This window comes from Cuculus canorus, chromosome 5, assembly GCF_017976375.1.
Source record: "Cuculus canorus isolate bCucCan1 chromosome 5, bCucCan1.pri, whole genome shotgun sequence".
NCBI lineage: Eukaryota > Metazoa > Chordata > Aves > Cuculiformes > Cuculidae > Cuculus > Cuculus canorus.
This window is the reverse complement of record NC_071405.1, coordinates 15553278-15574730: the sequence shown is the minus strand read 5'-3', so window position 1 is coordinate 15574730 and position 21453 is coordinate 15553278. Positions and strand designations below refer to the sequence as shown.

At 39.6% G+C, this 21453-nt stretch overlaps 1 protein-coding gene across 8 annotated transcripts in view; it reads right to left on the bottom strand.

Moving 5' to 3' along the window:
- The window catches only part of CAPRIN1 (cell cycle associated protein 1), a 37680-nt gene that overhangs the window by 4708 nt on the left and 11519 nt on the right, over nucleotides 1-21453 (bottom strand). For 2 of the 8 annotated variants that reach the window (XM_054068095.1, XM_054068096.1), the window contains 15 exons: nucleotides 21328-21414; nucleotides 19066-19304; nucleotides 18873-18955; nucleotides 16793-16930; nucleotides 15746-15798; nucleotides 15573-15659; nucleotides 10620-10775; nucleotides 9690-9798; nucleotides 9057-9130; nucleotides 5433-5543; nucleotides 4763-4912; nucleotides 4410-4560; nucleotides 2377-2571; nucleotides 1078-1178; nucleotides 833-896 (listed from right to left, as the gene is read on the bottom strand). In XM_054068095.1, the coding sequence (XP_053924070.1) occupies nucleotides 833-896; nucleotides 1078-1178; nucleotides 2377-2571; nucleotides 4410-4560; nucleotides 4763-4912; nucleotides 5433-5543; nucleotides 9057-9130; nucleotides 9690-9798; nucleotides 10620-10775; nucleotides 15573-15659; nucleotides 15746-15798; nucleotides 16793-16930; nucleotides 18873-18955; nucleotides 19066-19304; nucleotides 21328-21414 (1798 nt within the window). Of the gene's footprint in view, nucleotides 1-821; nucleotides 897-1077; nucleotides 1179-2376; nucleotides 2572-4409; nucleotides 4561-4762; nucleotides 4913-5432; nucleotides 5544-9056; nucleotides 9131-9689; nucleotides 9799-10619; nucleotides 10776-15572; nucleotides 15660-15745; nucleotides 15799-16792; nucleotides 16931-18872; nucleotides 18956-19065; nucleotides 19305-21327; nucleotides 21415-21453 lie in introns of those variants that run through there. The other 6 variants (XM_054068097.1, XM_054068098.1, XM_054068100.1 and 3 more) reach the window with 6 other exon arrangements.

Genomic DNA, 21453 nt, shown 5'->3' with positions numbered 1-21453 from the left:
TCTTCAAAACCAAAAGTATCACAGAGAGCTGTGGTTTCATATAGACATGTAGAGCCTCAAGCTTGCCTCACTGATGAGGTGCTGTGGTAACTCAAGGTTTTCAAGGAAATGTCTCTGTCGAGACAGACAATCTCACCACCAAAAATCTACTAAGGAAAGAACTGTGGGAATCGTGTTTAGAAGGGCAAACACTCATACAAAGCTAGAAGACAACACACCTCCATAGGCTAAAAGCAACAATTCTCTAGGATCAAGGAACAGATGAGCATAGGCGGAAGCTCTGTATCCTTACAGCAAAAAAGACCTCCACAACAGATGCAGTAGGACATCTTATAACGCAACAGAGTACCATACGATTTGAAGGCCTACAGCAAGCTGAAGCCCAATGTCTACTTTATAAGCAACTCCTACTTGCAAACCACTCATGCACCACCTAATCAGATCTTAAGTCATGATTAACACACAAAAATGCTTACTTTCCTAAGGTGTACATTAATAAAAGGCAACTAAATTGTTGTCCTACATTTAGAGTGTCAAAAGCAGTTGTTGTTTTCACTTCTTTTCAAAGAATTCGTCATTCAACAGCCATCTAAACTGCTGCAAGTTCAAAGGATCACAGTAGAATTCAAGTCTGAAAGGACTTCAAGAAGTCCTCCAAGTCCAATCTCTGTTCACAAGCATGGTCAACTATCAAGTCAGAGGAAGACAGAAATATTCTTCAGTTGTGACCTGCTACATAAGGAATAAGGTTGCTTTTTAAATCCATTACTCCAGAAGTTGGACCAAAAAATTCCATTCTGCACAAATCAATTATTCACTACTCAGGAATTACCTCTAGGAGCTCCCCGAGGTCCACTTTGTCCAGAGCCACGTTTGAAATTCTGCTGATATCCATCCTAAAGCAAAGAAACGAAAAAAGCTGACCAAAAAAAAATGGGTATTTTGTTGCATTTCAGTAAGCTATTAACTGCCAATAAATTAAGATGCTTTTAAAACTAAATGCACTGACAAAATACCTGCGACTTCAACGTGCAAAATTTTATTAAAGTAACTATACACAACATAATACTAGCTTACCCGCTGGTAGTTCGAATAATCCCGAGGAGCACTGAACTGGGGCTGCGTGTAACCACTGTTTGGAGTGTTGGAAAAGGAAGGACGGTAGCCATCATATCCTCCTAAGGAACAGGGTACAAGTCTTTCACTTGGAAATGACAGCCTATTACTTATTGCTACCATCTAAAGAAAAGCAGTAACAGTACTCTACCTAAACCTGAGGAAAAAATCCTCTGTACCTGCAAGTCAAGCATTTGCAGCGTCAATGTTAATACTTTTACAAGAAACAAGAATGGAGACCTAATAAGAACCGGGAGAAGACAGCAATTCACTGCATTTCTCTAGTAATGTCAAGTTTGATTTCTGTAATGTTCAAATCCAGAGTTAAATATAATACTAGGATCTAAATGGGACAGCTGCGACTGCAAGGCCACAACTGCCAACTCAAGTAAGAAGCTGCTCCTGAGCCAAACTTCTCCTGCATGCTGGGAACCATGTCCAACGATGGTTCTCAAGAGTCCAACATGTGGAATTCAGGTCAGTTTTAAACAGACAAGCAATGACCACTGTGTTCCCTACTGCAATCAGTTGTATTTTCATTATCCAGGTTTTCCCTCTACTTTCCAGCCACATGAGAGGAAAAGAGCACAGCAAAAGAACACAATACTGTATCCATTAGTGTAACCCCTTAACACATGACAAGGACACCATCTCTCTCCTGCTCAAACATACACACCTTCCTAACATCGACACATGTAGTAATCTTGAGGAATCATGAAAGTTCTGATGTATCCAGAACTACAGTATCATTTTTCTGCTGCTAATTCCCACAGAGCAATGACTTTTGGACTTTTCTATTCTTGTATTTCTACATTATCCAGCCTCCTCTTAATATGATGGAACATAAAACTTTAAAAAACAGTGCTTCTACTGTAACTGGAAATCAAAAACATTTTTTAAACGCTAATTGGCATCTAAATTCCTGGCTTGATGGTTGCAAAATTCTGCTGGATACTTCCATGTTTGCTTTCAGTTGCAGGGGGTGCCTAGTCAAACTAACACTAAGCACTCAGCACAGAGCAGAAAAAAATGCAACTTCATTTACATTCTAGTTCAGAAGCCTAACCAAACACCTCAAGCTTCAGTTGTTTGCCTTCGCTAAAGCAAACCAAACTTTTACTACACTTTTAAATACCTTACAGAGACAATAACCACAGTATAAAAACATCAGGAGGTCAGTTTAACACTTGATACCTTGACACACTCTTTCCAGAAAGCAGTAAATAAATTGAAGTGAGTGAGTTAAATAAAACTGCTTACCTCTAAATCCATTTGACGGTCCCCTGTAGCCATTCATTAAACCACGAGCCCCACGTGATCCACCACGGGACACTCCTCGACTGTTATAATAAGGTTGACTGTTCCGTGGAAATCCAGTGTTCTGCTGGGGAGGCTGCTGGTGGTTACCCGCCACTTGATGGGTCTGGTCCGGGGATCCATGGTAGGTTCCAACCACTATGTTGGAAGTAGGGAAGAAAAAAAATGAAGTCTGTGTTCCTTTACAGTCCCACATATACTCTCTTCAAACTCAACATTCCAACCTTTGATGAACAAAACTTATTCACTGAACAAAACTTATTACTCACCGAACAAAACTTATTTCTTTGAATGGCTGAGCAGAATTAAGTATGAAATTTCCTTGTCAGATACCCCTGTTTCAAAGGTGCTGTTTCAAAGTCTAAAAATCAGCAACACACTGAAAAAAACCCAAAACTAATAAAGTTAACTTACTTCTCTAACTTCCTCCTCTCTGAGCTGGCAGAAAGCCACTGCATCTTTGCTTTCATTAACTAAATCCTCTCTTAGGTGTAGTTGTACATACTAAGGTAAGATAGACAGGAACATTTTAACAGAACTGCTGTTTTGACTATGTAAGCTGGGGGATCCTTTTTATACAGGATGTGCCAATTGAAAGGCAAGAGTAGGATGGATAGCTTGGGACTATCAGCATCTTTGAAGTAAGATACACCACATATTGACTTTACAGGCATCATCAACAACTGAATGGATTACAAAAGCAATACAAGGGCTACACGCTCAGTAAGTGAATAAAAAATGGAATTCTGTATGTAAGAGCAAAACAGCTGTACAATTTAGCCTGATACCAAATTCTGAAGCAAGATCTCAAACAAAGCTTGTGTGATGAAGTGCCTTTCACACGCTGGAAAGGAAGATTTTTTCATCAAGGAGCACAACTTTGTTTATTTCACTCAGCCACACAGCACTATGGAACTTCTGCAGAGATCTTCCCTTCTCCTCAGCTTCACATCAATCCTCATGGAATTTATCCTTTTGAGCGTCTATTAGCATGTAGGTTTTGTTCTAAGGCCACTGCATTTTCTATGCATCAACAGTTATATTTATTTAGCTGTTTTTTTTAAAGTAAGCATTTAATATTGCATGGCCCAACTTCGACACCTGCAATCCGCGGATTGTCTTCCTGCCTTATGCTGTACCATAACTCAAAAAACAGACAAAAAGTTGGTTCTCCCTCTTCTCATCCACTCACTCCAGTACCCTAGCTTGCAAGAAAGACAAAATTCAAGACCATAATCAGTTACAGAGAAAACTGATCAGGCTCTCCCTCGCTCTACCTCCTGTAGTTGCTAGCCCTTCACCCTTATCTCTGTCCTGTCTCCATCGCTCAAAATCCCTCACTGCACCTGCAAAATCTAAATCAGTGGAAAGTGAGGACAGCACTGGGAAGAAAACAGCTTTGTACACAAACTTTACCATTTGTCTGGTTTTTTTTACATTACTGACTTGGCAAAACGTCTTGCCTGCTGTCTTCAAACCAGATCTAACTGATCTTAGCAAAGGGTTCTAGACCTTTATGAACCTTAAACCACCTGTGAGCAGCAGTCTATATCTGCGCTCAATTCCAGCTTACCATTTCCTTTTTAAAATGTCATCTCAAATAGCACAGCCTTTTTCTTTCTTTAACAAGCCAATTTAAGTAAGGACCATCCAACCTTAACATCAGCAGAGCAAGTACTCCACTAAACACCTTTTACCTTTAGAATAATCCTTAATCCTGTTCATGTTTTCTCTTAAACTGAATCAAGTGGCAAAATTATTTTAACAGCTGGAGATCCATATTCTGAATTTCCTCTCCTGCTGGATATTCAAACTGAGACAGAGTAAAAAAACAGAAACTGTTCAGGGGAAAGCTTGGCAGGACTGGGAACATTTGAGAATGTGTGTGCTTTGCTACATCACCTAGGACTTCACAGCCTGATCATCTGCTCTGCCAGAAGTACTGCCATTTTAGTTTTTGCGGAAGTAAAATTTACCTGTCTGGAGCTGATCTTGCTGAAGATCAGATTGTTCTACTTGATGAGGCTGATTGGAGAAACTCTGGTTGTAACTGGCCTGGTACTGGTTTTGCTGCTTAAGGGTTTCTGGCTCATTAACAGGAGGAACGGGTGCATTCATGTTGAATACCTATAACGAGAGAAAAACAGCTCTCTGGTCCAACTCATATTTTCTAATTCCTTACTGTATCGTTTAAAGAATTATGCAAGTCTGAGAAATGTGAATAATGAAAGTCTATTTTAGGTAATTACGTGACTGATTCCAGCATATGTATAACATCACGAGGAGCAGCTATCAAAATAAAGGGATCCAGAATTAATTTACTACTTACTGTTTGCATGGATTGGAATGGAGCTGCATTAACATTGATTCCGCTGCTATGCAAAGGTTTGCTAGATCCAGCCTGGAACACCTGCGGCTGGGATGCAGTGGGAAGTGATGATGATGATGGGGTCTGGTCTGCATTCAGTGACATTGAAGCCTAATAATTAAAACAAATACATTTTAGCAGTTTTTGAATAACAAAAAAACCCAACTTAAAACTTCACTTAAAACGAAAGTAACGCCTCAGGTTCACCTCAAAGGAGCATTTTCTACTTCAGCTGAACAGCCTCATTCACAACTACATAGCGGGAGAGGAAAAACCTAGCAGTCTTCTCTCTCATTAACTTGAAAAACAACTAGGAAAAGCTACAGGGGGAAATGAACAGGTTTGAGCTAACTGCTAGCCAATGTGAAAAAATAACTCACATTTCCTAAGCCAACAACACTGACAGTCACATGCTGATGTTGATGCATTACTTCTAACTGAAGAGACAATCTATTGAAGTCTTACTACGAAGGACTTGCTGGTCATAAACAAGTTCAAAAGTTTGTAGTTAAACAGAACTGAAGTAGCCCTATCAGCTAAACTAAAATGACAAAACGTAACAAAAATACAAACTAACGTTTGATCACACCTGCAAGGAGAGCCCTTCCCACCCCTGCAAAATCTGACTTGCCTGAATCTGGTCAATGGATTCTTTCTGTGGCCGTTGCTCTGTTGTGTGAGAAGGCTGATACATGGGCTGGGAGGCTGTATATCCCTCACTGGTAGAGGAGACCAAGGGAACCTGACAAAATAAACCCCAAAGCCCCCACAAGTCAGCTGATGCTCACACACAGTTTTATAAAAAGTATCAGAACCCCAGGATGAATGGTACTCTCCAGTAAAAATATGTATTCCAGCAAGTCTTTAAAACCATTAAAAATTAAGTACTTTTTAACAAGCAGAGGTTTAGCCACCTCATCCTGACTCATACTCTTAACATGCCACAATACCGATCTCCTGCCAGACCGTATTCTATGGATATTTCTGAATCCGCTCAACACACTTGCTTTTACTGAAGAATATGGCAGGGTGGGTTGGAACTGGATGATCTTTAAGGTCTCTTCCAGCCCAAACCATTCTATGAGTCTAATCTCCTTCTCCTCATTCCCTTATGCAACTTCAACTACCGTTACAGAAGACCTGGGGAATGACACACAGAGAAATACACAGAAATTTGAATGAGAGAACTCTAAGCTTCTAGAGAAATAGAGCAGTGCTGGTTTTCAAGTGGAGTGAGTTTGCTTATATTATAGCCACTGCTCCCCTACACAGGGTCTGTCGAAAACTCTGGCGAACAAAGCAGAGCACTTTGCATTTAAGGCTACTGGGGACTTTAAGAGGCAACTGCTAATGCCTGATGGGTGTGTTCACATCACCTTGTTGAACACTCAAAAGAAAAGAGGTAAGTTTGGATCCTGCTCACAAGATACCCAGGGGAATTGCTGGCAGCTTTGGTTGAAGCAAGCAAAATGAGGAAAAGCAACAAATCCACTGTAGTAAGAGGCATAATTTAACAGTAAAATAAAAGCTAGTGCAGAGAGAACGCTCTCACAAAAATACCCTGCTGAGTGTACGAGAACTTCATGCAGCTAAATCCAGAGGAAACTCGAGAAAAAAAACCACATTCCTGTTTCTGTACAAATGAGTGACTCAAAACTTACAGACCTAATCTGGACAAGATAGAGCAAGCAATTTATACTGGCATCACTCTGAAAGAGACAATCTATCCCGGTTTTTCTAGTGGCTTCCAAGCACCTACAGCGATTAAATTTGTTACTTGAGGCCAGCAGAGTCCTCAGAGACACCACACGTGCTTCATACAACATCAGGATGTTCTTTAATTGCTAGACAATTCAGTAAAAAACCAGCACATCCTAATGACAAGGTGAATACATCATTTATACATTGCAGAAATTTAAGATACCCTACTTAAATAGGAATTTCATGAAAGCTCAACTGAAAACCAGTGAAACTCACTCTGACTACTCTATAAGTCCAGTATTGAAGTATTATCCAAGCAAGCAAATGGGACTCAACCCAACAGAACAGGTCAAAACCATCACAAACTATACTATTAGCCTGTTCAATCTATTCACGGTCTGATGCCCACTTTAACAGACGCAGACTGCCCTTTAACTAAACAATTTTGGTTTGGGCATTTCTGTCACAAAGAAGCATATAAAGGACAACTTGCATCTATCTACAAGAAAGGTTGCAGGGAGGATCCAGGGAACTACAGTCCTGCCAGTCTGACCTCAGTGCCGGAGAAAGTCATGGAACAGGTAATCTTGAGTGCTATCACGAAGCACATGCAAGAGAACCAGGTGATCAGGCCCAGTCAACACAGGTTCATGAAAGGCAGGTCTTGCCAAACTAACCTGATCGCCTTCTATGACAAGGTGACTCGACTACTGGATGGGGGAAAGGCTGTGGATGTAGTCTTCTTGGACTTCAGTAAAGCCTTTGACAGTTTCTCACAGCGTTCTGCTTCAAAAACTGTCTGCTGCTGGCCTGGACAGGCGCACACTCTCCTGGGTTGAAAACTGGTTGGATGGCCGGGCCCAGAGAATTGTGGTAAATGGAGTTAACTCCAGCTGGAGGTCAGTCACAAGTGGGGGTTCCTCAGGGCTCAGTACTGGGTCCAGCCCTGTTCAATGTCTTTATCAATGACCTGGATGAAGGCATTGAGTGCACCCTCAGCAAGTTTGCAGATGACACTAAGCTGGGTGGAAGCGTGGATCTGATCAAGGGTAGGGAGGCTCTGCAGAGGGATCTGAACAGGCTGGACTGCTGGGCTGAGACCAATGGGATGAGGTTTAACAAGGCCAAATGCCGGGTCCTGCACTTGGGGCACAACAACCCTATGCAGTGCTGCAGACTGGGAGAAGTCTGGCTAGAAAGCTGCACAGAGGAGAGGACCTGGGGGTGTTGGTTGACACAGCCAACTGAACATGAGCCAGCAGCGTGCCCAGGTGGCCAAGTAGGCCAATGACATCTTGGCTTGTATCAGAAACTGTGTGACCAGTAGGTCCAGGGAGGTTATTCTCCCTCTGTACTCAGCACTGGTGAGACTGCACCTTGAGTACTGTGTTCAGTTCTGGGCCCCTCACCACAAGAAGGATGTTGAGGCTCTGGAGCATGTCCAGAGAAGAGCAACAAAGCTGGTGAGGGGGCTGGAGAACAAGTCTTACAAGGAGCGGCTGAGAGAGCTGGGCTTGTTTAGCGTTGAGAAGAGGCTGAGGGGAGACCTTATTGCTCTCTACAACTACCTGTAAGGAAGTTGTGGAGAGGAGGGAGCTGGCCTTTTCTCCCAAGTGACAAGGGACAGGACAAGGGGGAATGGCCTCAAGCTCCGCCAGGGGAGGTTCAGGCTTGACATCAGGAAAAAAAATTTTCACAGAAAGGGTCATTGGGCACTGGAATAGGCTGCCCAGGGAGGTGGTGGAGTCACTTTCCTGGAGGTGTTTAAGGGTCAGGTGCACGAGGTGCTGAGAAGCATGGTTTAGGGAGTGTTAGGAATGGATGGACTCGATGACCCACTGGCTCCCTTCCAACCTAGTGATTCTATAATTCTATCTAAATTTAAAATTATTACTCCATATGGCTTTGTTCAGTAGTATTCTCTTCTATGTTAAAACTGACATCAAATTATTAGTCCACCTTGAACAGAATGCACAGAGTTAACCTCAAGTTAAATAGCACATATTTGAGAACGACTGCACAGAGCAGCATCCCAAAGTCCTTCCTCGCAGTCATGAAAAATTCAGTCACATGGGATACAGATTTTAAGTGATGGAAGCCTAACACATAGGCATGTGGAAGTAAATTAGTGAAATGAATCACTTCCACACACTGCATTTAAGGACTGAGGTGAGCTCCACAGACGGAAACTACCAAGAAGTTCACACTAGGCCATTAGAGCAGTGCAAACTGCAACTGCTTCCACGCCTGTGCCCTTCAGGAGCACAGGAGGCTTCTAATTCTAAATGCAGTTTCCTCAATCAACTTGTACTTCAACCTTGAACCCCACAGTTTTTTAAAGAAGGTTATGTCTGATAAGACTCAGTTACAGAAAATCTGCAATGTCTGCATAGAATAAAAACTGTGTAGAGTAATGCTTGTAATACTGAAGAGAGAACCAATTTCCCAAATCAGAACTTCAGGTTTTTCTTAGTTGCCCACATAGCTAGGGCTTAAATACTATTACAGTATCAATCAAGACTGAAATAAATTTAAAATTCAAAATACAACTTACTGAACATTTTACCTGCGTAGCTTCTGGTTGCACAGGAACTTGATTAGGCTGGGCAAGTCTTGACTCGGCATGAACTGCAGTAAAATAATTTCAGTTATTACAGAGTACAACCAAATCTTCTACAACATAGCACTACCATCTTATCTAGACCAGTTACTATAGGGGTTCATCATTGAAAAGATGATTATGCCTTCAGCATGGCAAAGCCGTACTGAAAATACCAATTACCATTTCCATTCAAAGTATGTTTTTTCCAGATGTGCAAAATATTCCAGTGATTTCTGAAACGCTATTAAAAAAAGGCTATGAAAATTATGTTTTGCTCATTTAACTAAGTTTAACATGTCAGGGATATGGTTTAGTAGTGGACAGATATGGTTGAACTCAATACCAAAGGCCTTTTCCAACCTAAAGATTCTGTGATTCTATGTCGCACACTTCCAAGCAAAACCCAGACACAAGTGAGAATCTGGAGTCTACAAATGCTTGGAAAGTACAATTGCATTTCTGAGAAAAATCACACATAGCAGCAATGTAACAACCCATTTCCTATGTAGCAATAAGCGAAGCACTGCTAATCAGATGACTTGCACGCTCCCCCGATACTTGTGTTTAGGATTTACCATTACAAACCTGGAGGGCAAACCATTTGTGGCATGTCCAAATTCTGTGCTGGATTCATGGGCTGTGCAGACACAATGGCAGGATCAAGTGTTTGGTTCTCAAACTCCAGCATAGAGTCCTGGGAGAAAAAGAAAATCAAATCCAACTTACTGTATTTTTAAAAAACTAACATTGTATATAGAAGTGAACAAGTCATATTAAAAGAAGTTGAGTACACAGTTACACAATTGCTGGGTTTGCCACACATTTTAAATCAATTAAGGTAATAAAAATTCCAAAATGCATTTATCACAATAAATATTCAGTTCATGTATACAAGTTCGAACCTAAGTGACAAAGAGAGAACTGGTGGGAGATTTTACTAGCCAGAGAGAACAGGCAGTGATCTGTTCTTTATTCTTTATCCTAAATTAGCATTTTTCACTTTGTAGGAAGAAAAAGGATTGTAAGCACATGCATCATTTGTTACCAAGGTGTCTACTCTTTCTTTGTGGAGGAGGAGAGGCTTTTTCTGATGTACTCCATTATCTCCCAATGCATTTCTAGCCATTCTGACTTCATGGGTTAGAAGAGAGCATTAAGGAAAAAACTCAAAACACTCTCTTCACATGTTGCTGTTTTTCATAACACAACATTTCAAGCGAGTTTACAGAAGGAATATTTTACATGGGTCTTAAGTAGAAAAGACTTGAGCACCCAGTGATGAACTTTGTGCATCCTCTGTAGGTTCAGCACAAACAAGGACTGAAAAAAAAAAAGCTAAATAACATTCCAGTTGAACTTGGACAGCAATACTGGTTTATACAGCACTACATAGTTTGCAAGACCATTTTATCTGTCAAATAAAGCACAGCAGAATCCTTACATCATGACTATGAGCCAGAAAGGGCTAATTTGTTTCTTTGTTTCTAACTTCCCAGTAGGGTGGGTTCATCATACCTGCATGAAGTTATAGGGGCCCTGCATCTGTGCCATAAGGTCCTGTACTCGTTGTCTTCTAACCAGAGGATCTGCTTGAGCCACAGTAGTGAGCGTGTGAGGTTCAGGAACTGGAGGAGACGTAGCTTGTGTTTGTTGCTGCAGCGAATTTACAACCTAAGAAGAAACAAGCAATGGACTGAAATTTCAGCTTAAGACAACACTGCACAGAAGTGACTCAGTAGTTCTTGAAATTTACGGCTATTGCCTAACTCATTACAGACATAATTGCTCTAGTGTTCTTGAGGAAAAATAATACATCCTTCTACAGTCACACCACAACTGGTGGCCAGCAACTGGTCTGAGCACTTCACAGAATGAGACAGTTAAGATTGCTCTATTTACTTTCAATCTACTCTGTTCCCCATCAAGAGCAGCGCTAACAAAATTTTTTTCAACATCACCAAGTTTTTTTTTTTAGAGCAGGATTTGAGAGAGCAATTTATCAACATTTGGAAATCCAAAGAAATCCAAGGAAGAGCAAGTTTCAGGAAGGTGCACACATGGAGAACAATTCTTGTCACATCTTTTTGGTACATTTAAGTAACAGTCAGAATTTCAGGGTCTTTAAAGACTTCAGAATTTAAAATTTTCACAGCCTCATCTGGACCCGAGTTCTCAAGTGTTCCAGCCAGCTGATTGATAGCCTCAGAGCAGCAGGCAGCACTGTGTGATGGAAGGATTGCAAGACAGCACCATGAGGGGACATCAGAAGCCCAGAAGCAGAAGCACAACTCACACTGGGCAACAAAGCTTAGATTTACCAGGCATATTCCAATATGGGACACACAGAGGTACAAATAGCAACACACTTTCAAATATCACCTCAAAGACAGCAGAACAACTGGGAATGCTACACACTAGCATCTAAGAACATCCATCAAACAGCTTAAAAACAGATACTTACAAGCACAGCTGAGCCGCACAAAGGAGCACTTTTGCCCTCCTAACCAGTTTTGCTCTTTAGGCAACTCCCATGATACAGAAGTGCCATTTCCATTTTGCATTCATGTCAACAACTGTCTTTTAAAGGGGTAATAGTCAATTTGTTTATTGCTTCTCTGTTCCCATGAGCTTTTAATCACGTCCCAGATAAACAGGTAAGCCTTACACTTAACATTTGCATAGGATGTAAGTGAGCATACACACCCCTGAAAGTTATATTTATGTAAAATAGCTGGTTTCTTATTAGAACTGCAGAAAACAGATTTCTGTCACTTGTCATGGCTGCTGTATAAAGCAGTCCTAATTTAGATCAGTTCTATAACCACAGGTCTGAACTTTGAATTTGAACTTCCTCTATCCACCCTGAAAGCCTTTGATTTTCTTTAAACTTCTCAAAGAAAGCTACAGCACCTTCCCATATGCCTCCTCTTTGCTCAGATACACAAACATGTTTGTATATGATGTTCCACACATGCAATTGCCTGACAAACTCCAATGCCTCTTCCCTTTACCAAAACCCTAGCCATCTGTAACAGAAAATTAAAAAACCAACAAACCTCTAAACAAACCTAAAAACCAACCACAGCCTCCCTTTCTCTTCAAGATTTCCTTCAGATCCAAATCACAGCTATTAGCCATCCAAAGACAAGCAATGTGACAGTTCCCATGGAAGCATACCCTAAGGCTGTCCACACTGGAAAACAAGCAGAACTGCTCTGCTGTATTACAGTCCCCAAACTCCAAATCATGGGATGTTTCCAAAATAAGAATCAAGCCCTGCGAGTATGGCTTTTTTTTCAAATGTTATTTAAGAGTACACACTTACATCACAAAGCTTTAAAGAAAAAAAGGCAGCCAGATGACAAAGTGAAACTCAAGGGGTAAAACCAGGAGCTACTCATCACCTACGTAATAATTATCAAAGATGTTCTTAATTATTTGAGCATTCGCTCAACTTATGAAGTCCAAGTCATTCATAACAATTCAGAATATTCAAGAAAAAACAAGCTGATGGAATAATAAAAAACAAAAACAAGGGACAGAATTTTATCTGACTTTTTCCTTCTTCGCAAATAGTACATTACTAACTTCAGATGGCATTTAGTATTTTACATTATCTTTTTCAAACTTTTTTTTTAATGCCCAAAGGAACTGCTTAGGCTCTCTTCTTTGTCTCATTATGACTACCTGATACTTCGACCTGTTACAATCATAGCAGGATGAACCTACAAAAATATGTCCTGTTTTGTGTGCTGAGTAGCCAGTGGACAGGCTGCAGTTCTACAGTTAGATTCCCAACAGTCTGCTCCACGAAAAAGATACCGAGGCTACTCAAACATAAGGACCATTATTCAAAAAGCAAAGTATTACCCAATCATACATTTCCATTCATCTTGTAGACACAGCAGCAAGATGAAACTTTTCTTTTAGAAAGCTGAACCTCTCTGCAGAACAGTATTTGACGCAAACGGCATGTTCCCTTTCTGACACCCTGCCCTTTGACCTTCTCAAGAGATAGAGCTGCCCAGAAACAATCAGAGCAGAATGACAGGGTGTACAAGGCCAGTGGGCAAAGGAGGAGTTTAAAGATAAAGACCGCAAACCAACTGGAATGAACTTGTATTCTGGCAGTCACAGTACAGGGTTTACAATTCTACACAAAATACACATTCATCCAACTAGAATTCCACAATCTAAGACACAGAGAACGTTGTATACAAACAGAATCAGGAATTTATTAAAAAGGAAGTGGTTAAAAAAAAATAAAACAACAAAATACCCCAAACAACCATACCCACCCCCAACTAAAACCCCCACTGTTATCAGTGAAGGACATCTTCACCAAAATTAAAACATCACATAATCCAAATACAAATACACTTGGAGAATTCACAAGCAAATTCCTTAGTTTAGAACTTGTGGAAGGTCCATACAGAAATGTCACTGCAAGACACCATCACTTCTCAAACTATAAACATACTACACCACAGAAATCTTGACTGCGTCACATCTACTGGAGGGTTACTGAAAGAGAGGAGTTTGCAAAAGCCTTCCCCTTCATTAACAATGATGGAAATCTTCTGTGTAAATGCTCTCTTTTGGAACACTATCAAGTTCCAAAAGCAACAGCCATCATTTACAGCTCTTTCTACACTAATGCCACAACCACCTTGAGCTGGAGAGGACAAAGGCTCTATACAACATGCATCATTGTCTTCCCTAAGGACAACCAAGTTGCATTCTTGTGAGAAACAGGATTCTGGTGCCAAGAAGAACAACAAGAGTAATTTTTAAAGACCATTATTCTCAATTTCTCCTTTTTGTGTTAAGTCTGAGAAAAGGCTCTTAAACTTTAAAGTATTCATCTGTACACAGTCCAAGAAACGAGGACAGAAAGGAGTACTAGAGTAGATATTCATTGTGCTGGAGAACAAGATTTAGTCACGTATTAAAGACGTGAAAAATCAAGGGTTTGAGATCAGTCTGATACCAAACCATAATATGAATTTTTGCTGTACTAGTACAGTTAATCCATATGATTATTACTCCCATGAGGAAGCGTCAAGGTTAAACTGTGCAATACGGGTTCTTTAAGAGGAAAGGGAAGCACAACAGGCTTCAAGCCTAAGGGCACGGCCTATACTCTCATGTCTTCATCCATAGTATTAAGAACTACAGAGAACTGAACCTCTGAGCTACTCTGGACACTTGGTATAAACATCAATGTAATTTGGATATATTTCAAGATAGATTGAAGCCAATCAAGCAGTAACTTTAAAATACTGCATCTTGCAAGAACATCTCAATAAAGCATGACTTCAGTGTGTTGTTTTGCAGGGTTTCTTTCAGTTTAAGACAGTTCTTAAATTGCATTCAATAGCAATGCTATTGTAGGGTTTTTTAATTACGCAAGGGAATGGGATACTGTGACAAGATGCTACCAAAATCATTCACACACAGCAAAGTTGTCTAGTTACAGAAGCCTCATTCTAAGTAGCATTGAATATCTTGATAGTCTATAACACCACAAGATATGAATTTCAGCCAGAATTTTATATTTATGAATGTAAAAATTGGGCAGATTAGATGATAATTTCAAGACAGCTCCTCTTTTTCATGACCTGAAGGGATGAACACTTACTCCACTCCTACATTTAAAAGGGCCTGAAGTCATCAAGTCTAAAAAACTGACCATCTGTAATTTGCTGCTAGCACAGGGTAAAGTAAATAAAAAAAATTATCTTCAACATCTGGAAGATGCTGCTCAGACCTGTTCCTAACAGATGGATATTACCCAAGTCCCAACATAAAATACGTGAATGACTCCACGCAACTTGTCCTTTCCAGTACATGAAGAACATGAATTCTAGTATCCTAAAATGGAGTTGTACATATAGTTAAATCTAGAGCCAGCCTAAAATCACTAAACTGGGAAAGGATCCCAATAGCAACGTACCACAAACATCACAAGTGGACAATCACTCAACTGCAAAGCAGTAACAAGTTAAATAACTACAGCTCTTGAAAGCAGAGATGTACAGACAGGCATATTTTAACATCAAATTACGTGCATATGCAATCTGGGGTAGCTGTTGAGATACTAATTTTCAGCTCGCTCTCCGTGGAACTGCTCAATGAAACACACAACTATGCCATGCTGTCAGCAGCTGTGTAGATAAACTTAAACTCTACAATGGCAGCAAAGTTCTCTTAAAAAAAGTGTTGAAAAAAAATATTTTTAAGCCTCAGACTTCAGTCCTATTTTCCCAAGCAAGCCACTATTGAACAAAAGCAAGTTCCCCACAAACTTAGCCAGCTAAATATTTAACTGAAGAATGAGTGAGTCCAAGCCTACTTACGTATTTTTATATATATTGGGGGAGAAAGGGTACAATACTATAACCTATCATGAATTGCGAGCCAGCGGAAACAGGGATTGCATTTTACCTGCAGTACACAAGATCTTACCTCAACCGTTTCAACTGTCCACTCATCTACCTGTTCCTTCTCACTACTGCTGAACTGAGTCTCTGCCATGAATTGTCTGTTTACATACTAAAATAAAAATAAGAAAGGGTATGAAAGTAAAAGTAAGTGGCATTAAAGCTGTATAAAATGACAATCTTTCCAGTGAATAATACCTCAGTTGATTCCACTTCAGTTGGCTCAGTAAATTCTTCTGCTGGATCAGGTTCTGAAAGAAGAATATACCATTTATTTGTGGTTTTTTCACATAAACCAAAAACCACGGTACAGATCTAAAAGATACAAAGGACAATGAAAAAAACTTCCCCAACAGAAGTGGAATTTCGAAAAAGTGTGATGCAGTTTTTCAGTCATCCCTTATCAAAAAGCATTTACTTTAAGTATTCTAGACTATTAGTACACAGCAGGTACAGTGTGTAAGAATGGACATTTACTCCTGAATGACATTAATACTGAATATTAGGAGCTTGCTAAGGAAATAAGACATCTTCAAAAGGACAGGACTTTGAGCCTCAATATTGCTGACTTGTACAGATAAGTATCTGCTGGGTTCAGAAACAAATCGACTTTAATCTTTCATCTCTTTAATGCTACAGACAAACAAAGTTTTGTTTATAAATCATAATGAGAAGTCCTACAAGAAAACCAAATAGTAAAGAGATGATGTTCATTTCATTTGCATAAACTGGCTTCTAAATAATTTCACTGTGAGCCTGGGATTATATTTCAGCAAGTGACATATTGGACAAGTGCTGAAAGCAGCTGTGTTCAAACCCAAGTACTACTGAGTGACTTTGTTCCTGCATTCAACTGACACTCCACAGCTATAACAGTAAGGCTTTCCTTGCACATGATATGAGATATTTATGATGTAATCATTAGGAAGGATTACTGTCCCTCCAAAGAACTAGCTGGCAAGAATCAGAACCTTTCTGGAACACATCTCTGCTTGTCTTTCCTCCCTGCTCAAAGCCAGGCTGAAGGAATGTCTGACTGCTCCTCTAGATGCTGTCTGGCTGGATGTATACTTATCATCAAAAAATGGCTTTTCTATTCAAAACATCAGTACACCTGAGGACCTTAGAGACAGGTGTTTTGGGGGCTTAAAACTGCATTTGCAATGTAATCATTCTGACGAATGCAAAGGGACAAGACAGTACAACACAAATATGCTAGTCTTGTAGGGATATTCATATTCTTACCAGCTTCCGCTACAGCATCTTCCACTGCAGGTGCAGGTGCTGCCTCTTCTTCCTCGCATAATCCATTCTGATGGTTATGGGTGCTATCAAAGTAACTAGTTTGAAGAATACGTTCAACAATCTCCTTTAGCACTTTATCTAGGAAAATGGAAGTTAAAAGATTAATAGTAATCCAATCCACATAATCTTTCCTTTCTTCCTAAATCAATTTTATTACCCTTTTGCTGGGAAGATGCTGCTGCCCTAAGCTAGAAGTATTTCTGTACCAGTGTCCATGGACTGTCTTATTAAGTCATATTAAATAAAGCAATAAATAACCAACTTCTATTCAGAAAATCTGGAAGGGCAAGGAGCCTCTTAAGAATACATAATACTCTTCAGAAGATTCGTGAAAGACTTAACCTCACCTTTAAGTGTATTAATTTAATTACCATACTTTTATTCCTGGTATTTTAAAAGAATCTGTGGTTACTTAGGTTTCAGTGAAAAAAGCTTCAACTGTAACTGATTTTATTTGCAATTTCCTAATTAAGACACCTTATTGTAAGTCAAATTCTTACAAAACAACTGTCAGAACAGTACAAATTCCCACAGGCACCACCTTCCCGAAGGTTCTTCCCCTGAGGTGAAGTGGCTCAGAACAGCCTTTGTAAGCGGAACAAGCACAAGCTTGCACTCAAATCAACACTGTGGTGTCTTAACCCAAAACAAATCAGCCCCTTTGGCAAGGCAGCTTTATTGTCTAGGCCAACAGAAACCAAAACATACTCAAAAATGGAAGATTCATAATGCTCACCTGGCAAGGCAATACACAGAAAAGCAAAGACATACATTAATGTTCATCCCCATTCTAAGACTAAGCAAACCTACAAGCGCATCCTGAGATCCAGATACAATACCCAGCCCGACTTGATCTAGTAAGAGTAAGACAAGGTCTCCAAGGACCTTGCATCCACTCTCTCCTGAAAACTATCCCCATACCTCCTCCTTCCTCCACCTCCTCAAAGTACATGGGACGTGACCTCTGTGGCTCTCAAAGATCTAATATCACAACCATTTCAGACACGAGTTCTTGCAGAACAAATATTAATGAAAAAAATTCTCACTAAATTTAATTTCAACAATGCAAACAATGTTAAGTTTCCTAGTCTGCTATAAACAAGGAAAATCCAGTTACCATTAAGACCATAGTATCTTACAATCTCATAGTATCTTACAATCTCACTTTCTGTGGTTACAAAACAAAATGTGCAACAGCTCAATACTGCTCTAATATAGTATTTTTCTTATAAATGAGGAAAGTTTTAAGTAATTTTACCTATGAAATGATTCTACGCCCCAAAACTCACCTATTTATTTCCGACTAAGAGGCCTCAAAAATCCCCCATGACACCAGAAAGGCCTAGCAGAGTCATTTTCTTCAAGTCTAATGTTACAAGGTATCATTTGTGAAAATTTGCATTTCTGACAGGAAGCCTCTATCTGCATGACCACATCCTGATTTACAGAGTTAATAAATCAAAATTGGACAAAACCAGAATGCTTTTTTGCATAAGACAAGGATGAAGTCAAGAAGCATCTGAACAACACCCTCAGAAACATGATGTGAGTTTCGGGGTTCTCCTATGCAGGGACAGGAGTTGGACTTGATAACCCTTGTGGGTCTCTTCCAACTGAGAACATTCTACGATCACAGTAAATAAGGCCACACCAGTTTATATATTAGGTCATATTACCAACATAGCTCCTTGTTCACACATTCCCAGAAAATGAAGAGCTGCTACTAAGCACTATCAGCCGCAGAATACTGCTGAAAGAACAAGAATGGACCAAGCTTAAATACCAAGAAATGCTACCTCAGTAAAAAAATCACACACAAAGCTCACACTTCAGAAAGTTATTCTGTTACTGTCCAGTGAACATCAGAAAAAGTAGCTACTCTTAAAAACTCAAAGATAATTAACCGCTGAAATTCTCTTTTCTCAGACACTATTTTAGTTCAAAAACAAATTCAGGGCACTCTTTCAATATATACTACATATATTATGATAGTTACAGGTACATATTATACTATACTTACAGGTTGTTCCACAGACTGGTTTCTCCTTCCCTTCCAGTAAGTCCCACAGGTGAACAGATGCTTGCTCATACTGCTCAGTCAACCTTAAAAAATAATTACTGAGAGTGAATTTCTTATTAAGTCTGTAAGTTACCCTAGTACAAATATGTTACCTGACTTGACAATTACAAAAAGTACTTTACTGTAAGCCTACCTCATGTTCATGTCTCGTTCAGGGTAAACTAGCTTGTAAAACTCATCCAGCATTGTCAGTTCCTCCTCTGTGAGTACTGGCACTCCATTTGTTCCTTGTTTCAAGTCATTGCGAACTTCATCATCATCCAACTTTTCCAAAATGAACTGCAGCTCTAGTACAGTCTTTAAACGCTTCTGTTCAGCTTCTTCTCGCATCAGTTGCTCCCTGCGAGCTGTCTTTTTTATTGTTTTCTGGATCTGTTTAAAATTAAAAGACGTTTTAAGTTGCTTGAACCTGGATTCTGTAGTGAACTTGTGGCAAAAAAAAAAAAAAGATCTGTAATGTCTTTTATTGATAAGTAGAGATGCATACTGGTGTTGAACTGCAACTTTATCTAATGTTACAGCAGAAGTCGAAAGCCTACCAATTAAAGCAAACTTCAAAAGTTATCATAAACCTTGGATCATATTGGACCTTGGTCATACTGTTTCTTGAAGTCTGTACTCCTCCGCGTGACTCAACGAGGATTTACAGCAATTAGAAAAGGCACAGAGGAGGGCAACTCAAATGATTATGGTGACAGACCAGTTGCCTCAGGAGTGAGGCCCAAGTCTTAGGTTTTTCAATTTGGAGGAGTAAGGGTGATCCAGATTTTTCATAAAACCCACAAAGGCCAGCAGATGACACAAACAGAGCAGTTATTCACCATATCCCATGACAGTAGGAGGCACTCATTAAAATCACTAGGAGATCAGCTTAAAACAGATAAACAGAAGTACTCAGAGTTCTTACACTTTCTTACACAGAGGGAACATTCTGCCACGAAAGGCTGAGGAGACGGACAGCATCAGCAGGTCGAAAAAGGATTTAAACTCTAAATGCACCACTAGCCTGAATCTATAGGATATTTCTTCTATTTTTGTTCTTAATCCAAGCTTCTAGCATCCAAAATTCAGCTTGTTTACGTTGTAACTATACAAAATCTTTCACCTTTTTTAAAAAAAAAAAAACCTTGTAACAACAACTTCTCTGTAGCATCTAAATTTCTTTCTTTAACATCAGAGACATATCTTAGGATCAACTGCATGAGAAATAACTGCAATGAGGAAAAATTGCAACTCCGTCTGAAAGCAGAATACAGATTTTTCACTCCTGGATTCAGTCGCTTACATTTAGCTGACCAGGGAAACACTTCAGGACAAACCTGTCAGAAGAAAGTTCTTCATTACTAACATACCATAAACGTACACAGAGCCCTGATGCGAGAAAAGCAAAACAATTAATTGGCTTAAAGGCTTATAAATTTATCACTGCATCAAACGCAGCAAGAATTTATAATGTGACGATGCTGATGCTTTTCAAATTATCATAGTCTGTTCAGAATCTAAATACGTTTGTTACACCAGTCTGCTGCACTACCAGCACTGCTGCTCTTTCTTTAACTCACTAACTCTTAACCGTGTTACTACCTTTAGAACCTTCCAGTCCTGTGTAATACATTATACTTTCAGCTTTCTCCAGAATTAATTCTGCCTTTCAAAGATACTGCAGAGGCCTGAACTGTATCCTTCTATTTGCAGCTCTTGGCACAAGAAATAAAGCAAAGCTGTTTAAACAACAGGAATCGTCTATCAGTTTAAGAACTTGTTCTTGATTACACTGCTGTTATTTTACATCCTTGATAAAACCAACTGAAAACATGACCTCATTCACTAGTATTCAGTCAACTTATCCTTTATAAAAATAACATTAATCACACGCCGTACTGCAGTTTCAGATTGTATTTGCAGTTAACAACACAGCAGGAGTATTTAAAAAGGAACTGCGATGCTTTCAGTTGCTGGATTCAATATCCTATGGTAATATAAAGAAATTAAAACCCCCATCCACTTGCCAGAGGGCAAAGCAAGTTAAATCTCCATTTTCTTTTAGAAAATGTTACTATTGGTGGTAAATGGCTGTCTGAAATGTTACACAACAGAGAGGTCTCTTTTGCACTCAGTTTTAAACAGTTATGTTTTGTCAGAAAATTAAATTATTATCGTTTCCTACATTTACACAGTCCACCCCAAAAATCTTTTTGGAATAGTATTAAAAAAACCACTGACACAAACTAGTACAGAGTACTAATGTACAGCCAAACACACAGGAAATCATGAGCATTTCAACTCTGGAAATAGAAGAGACTACTGCATCTGGTATTAGTGAGAAGAAAGTTTAAAGCCCAAGTCTTTGGCATTGCAGCCAACAGTGCTGTTGCACCACTTACTCTTTACTTACATCTTGGCTCAGAGCCATGAAACTCCTCTGCAGTTCTTTCGCAAATTCCAGATTATTCGTCACTTCCTGGTACTTTGACACTGCATCCTTAAAAAAAAAAAAAAAAAACCACAAAAGTAAACTAAC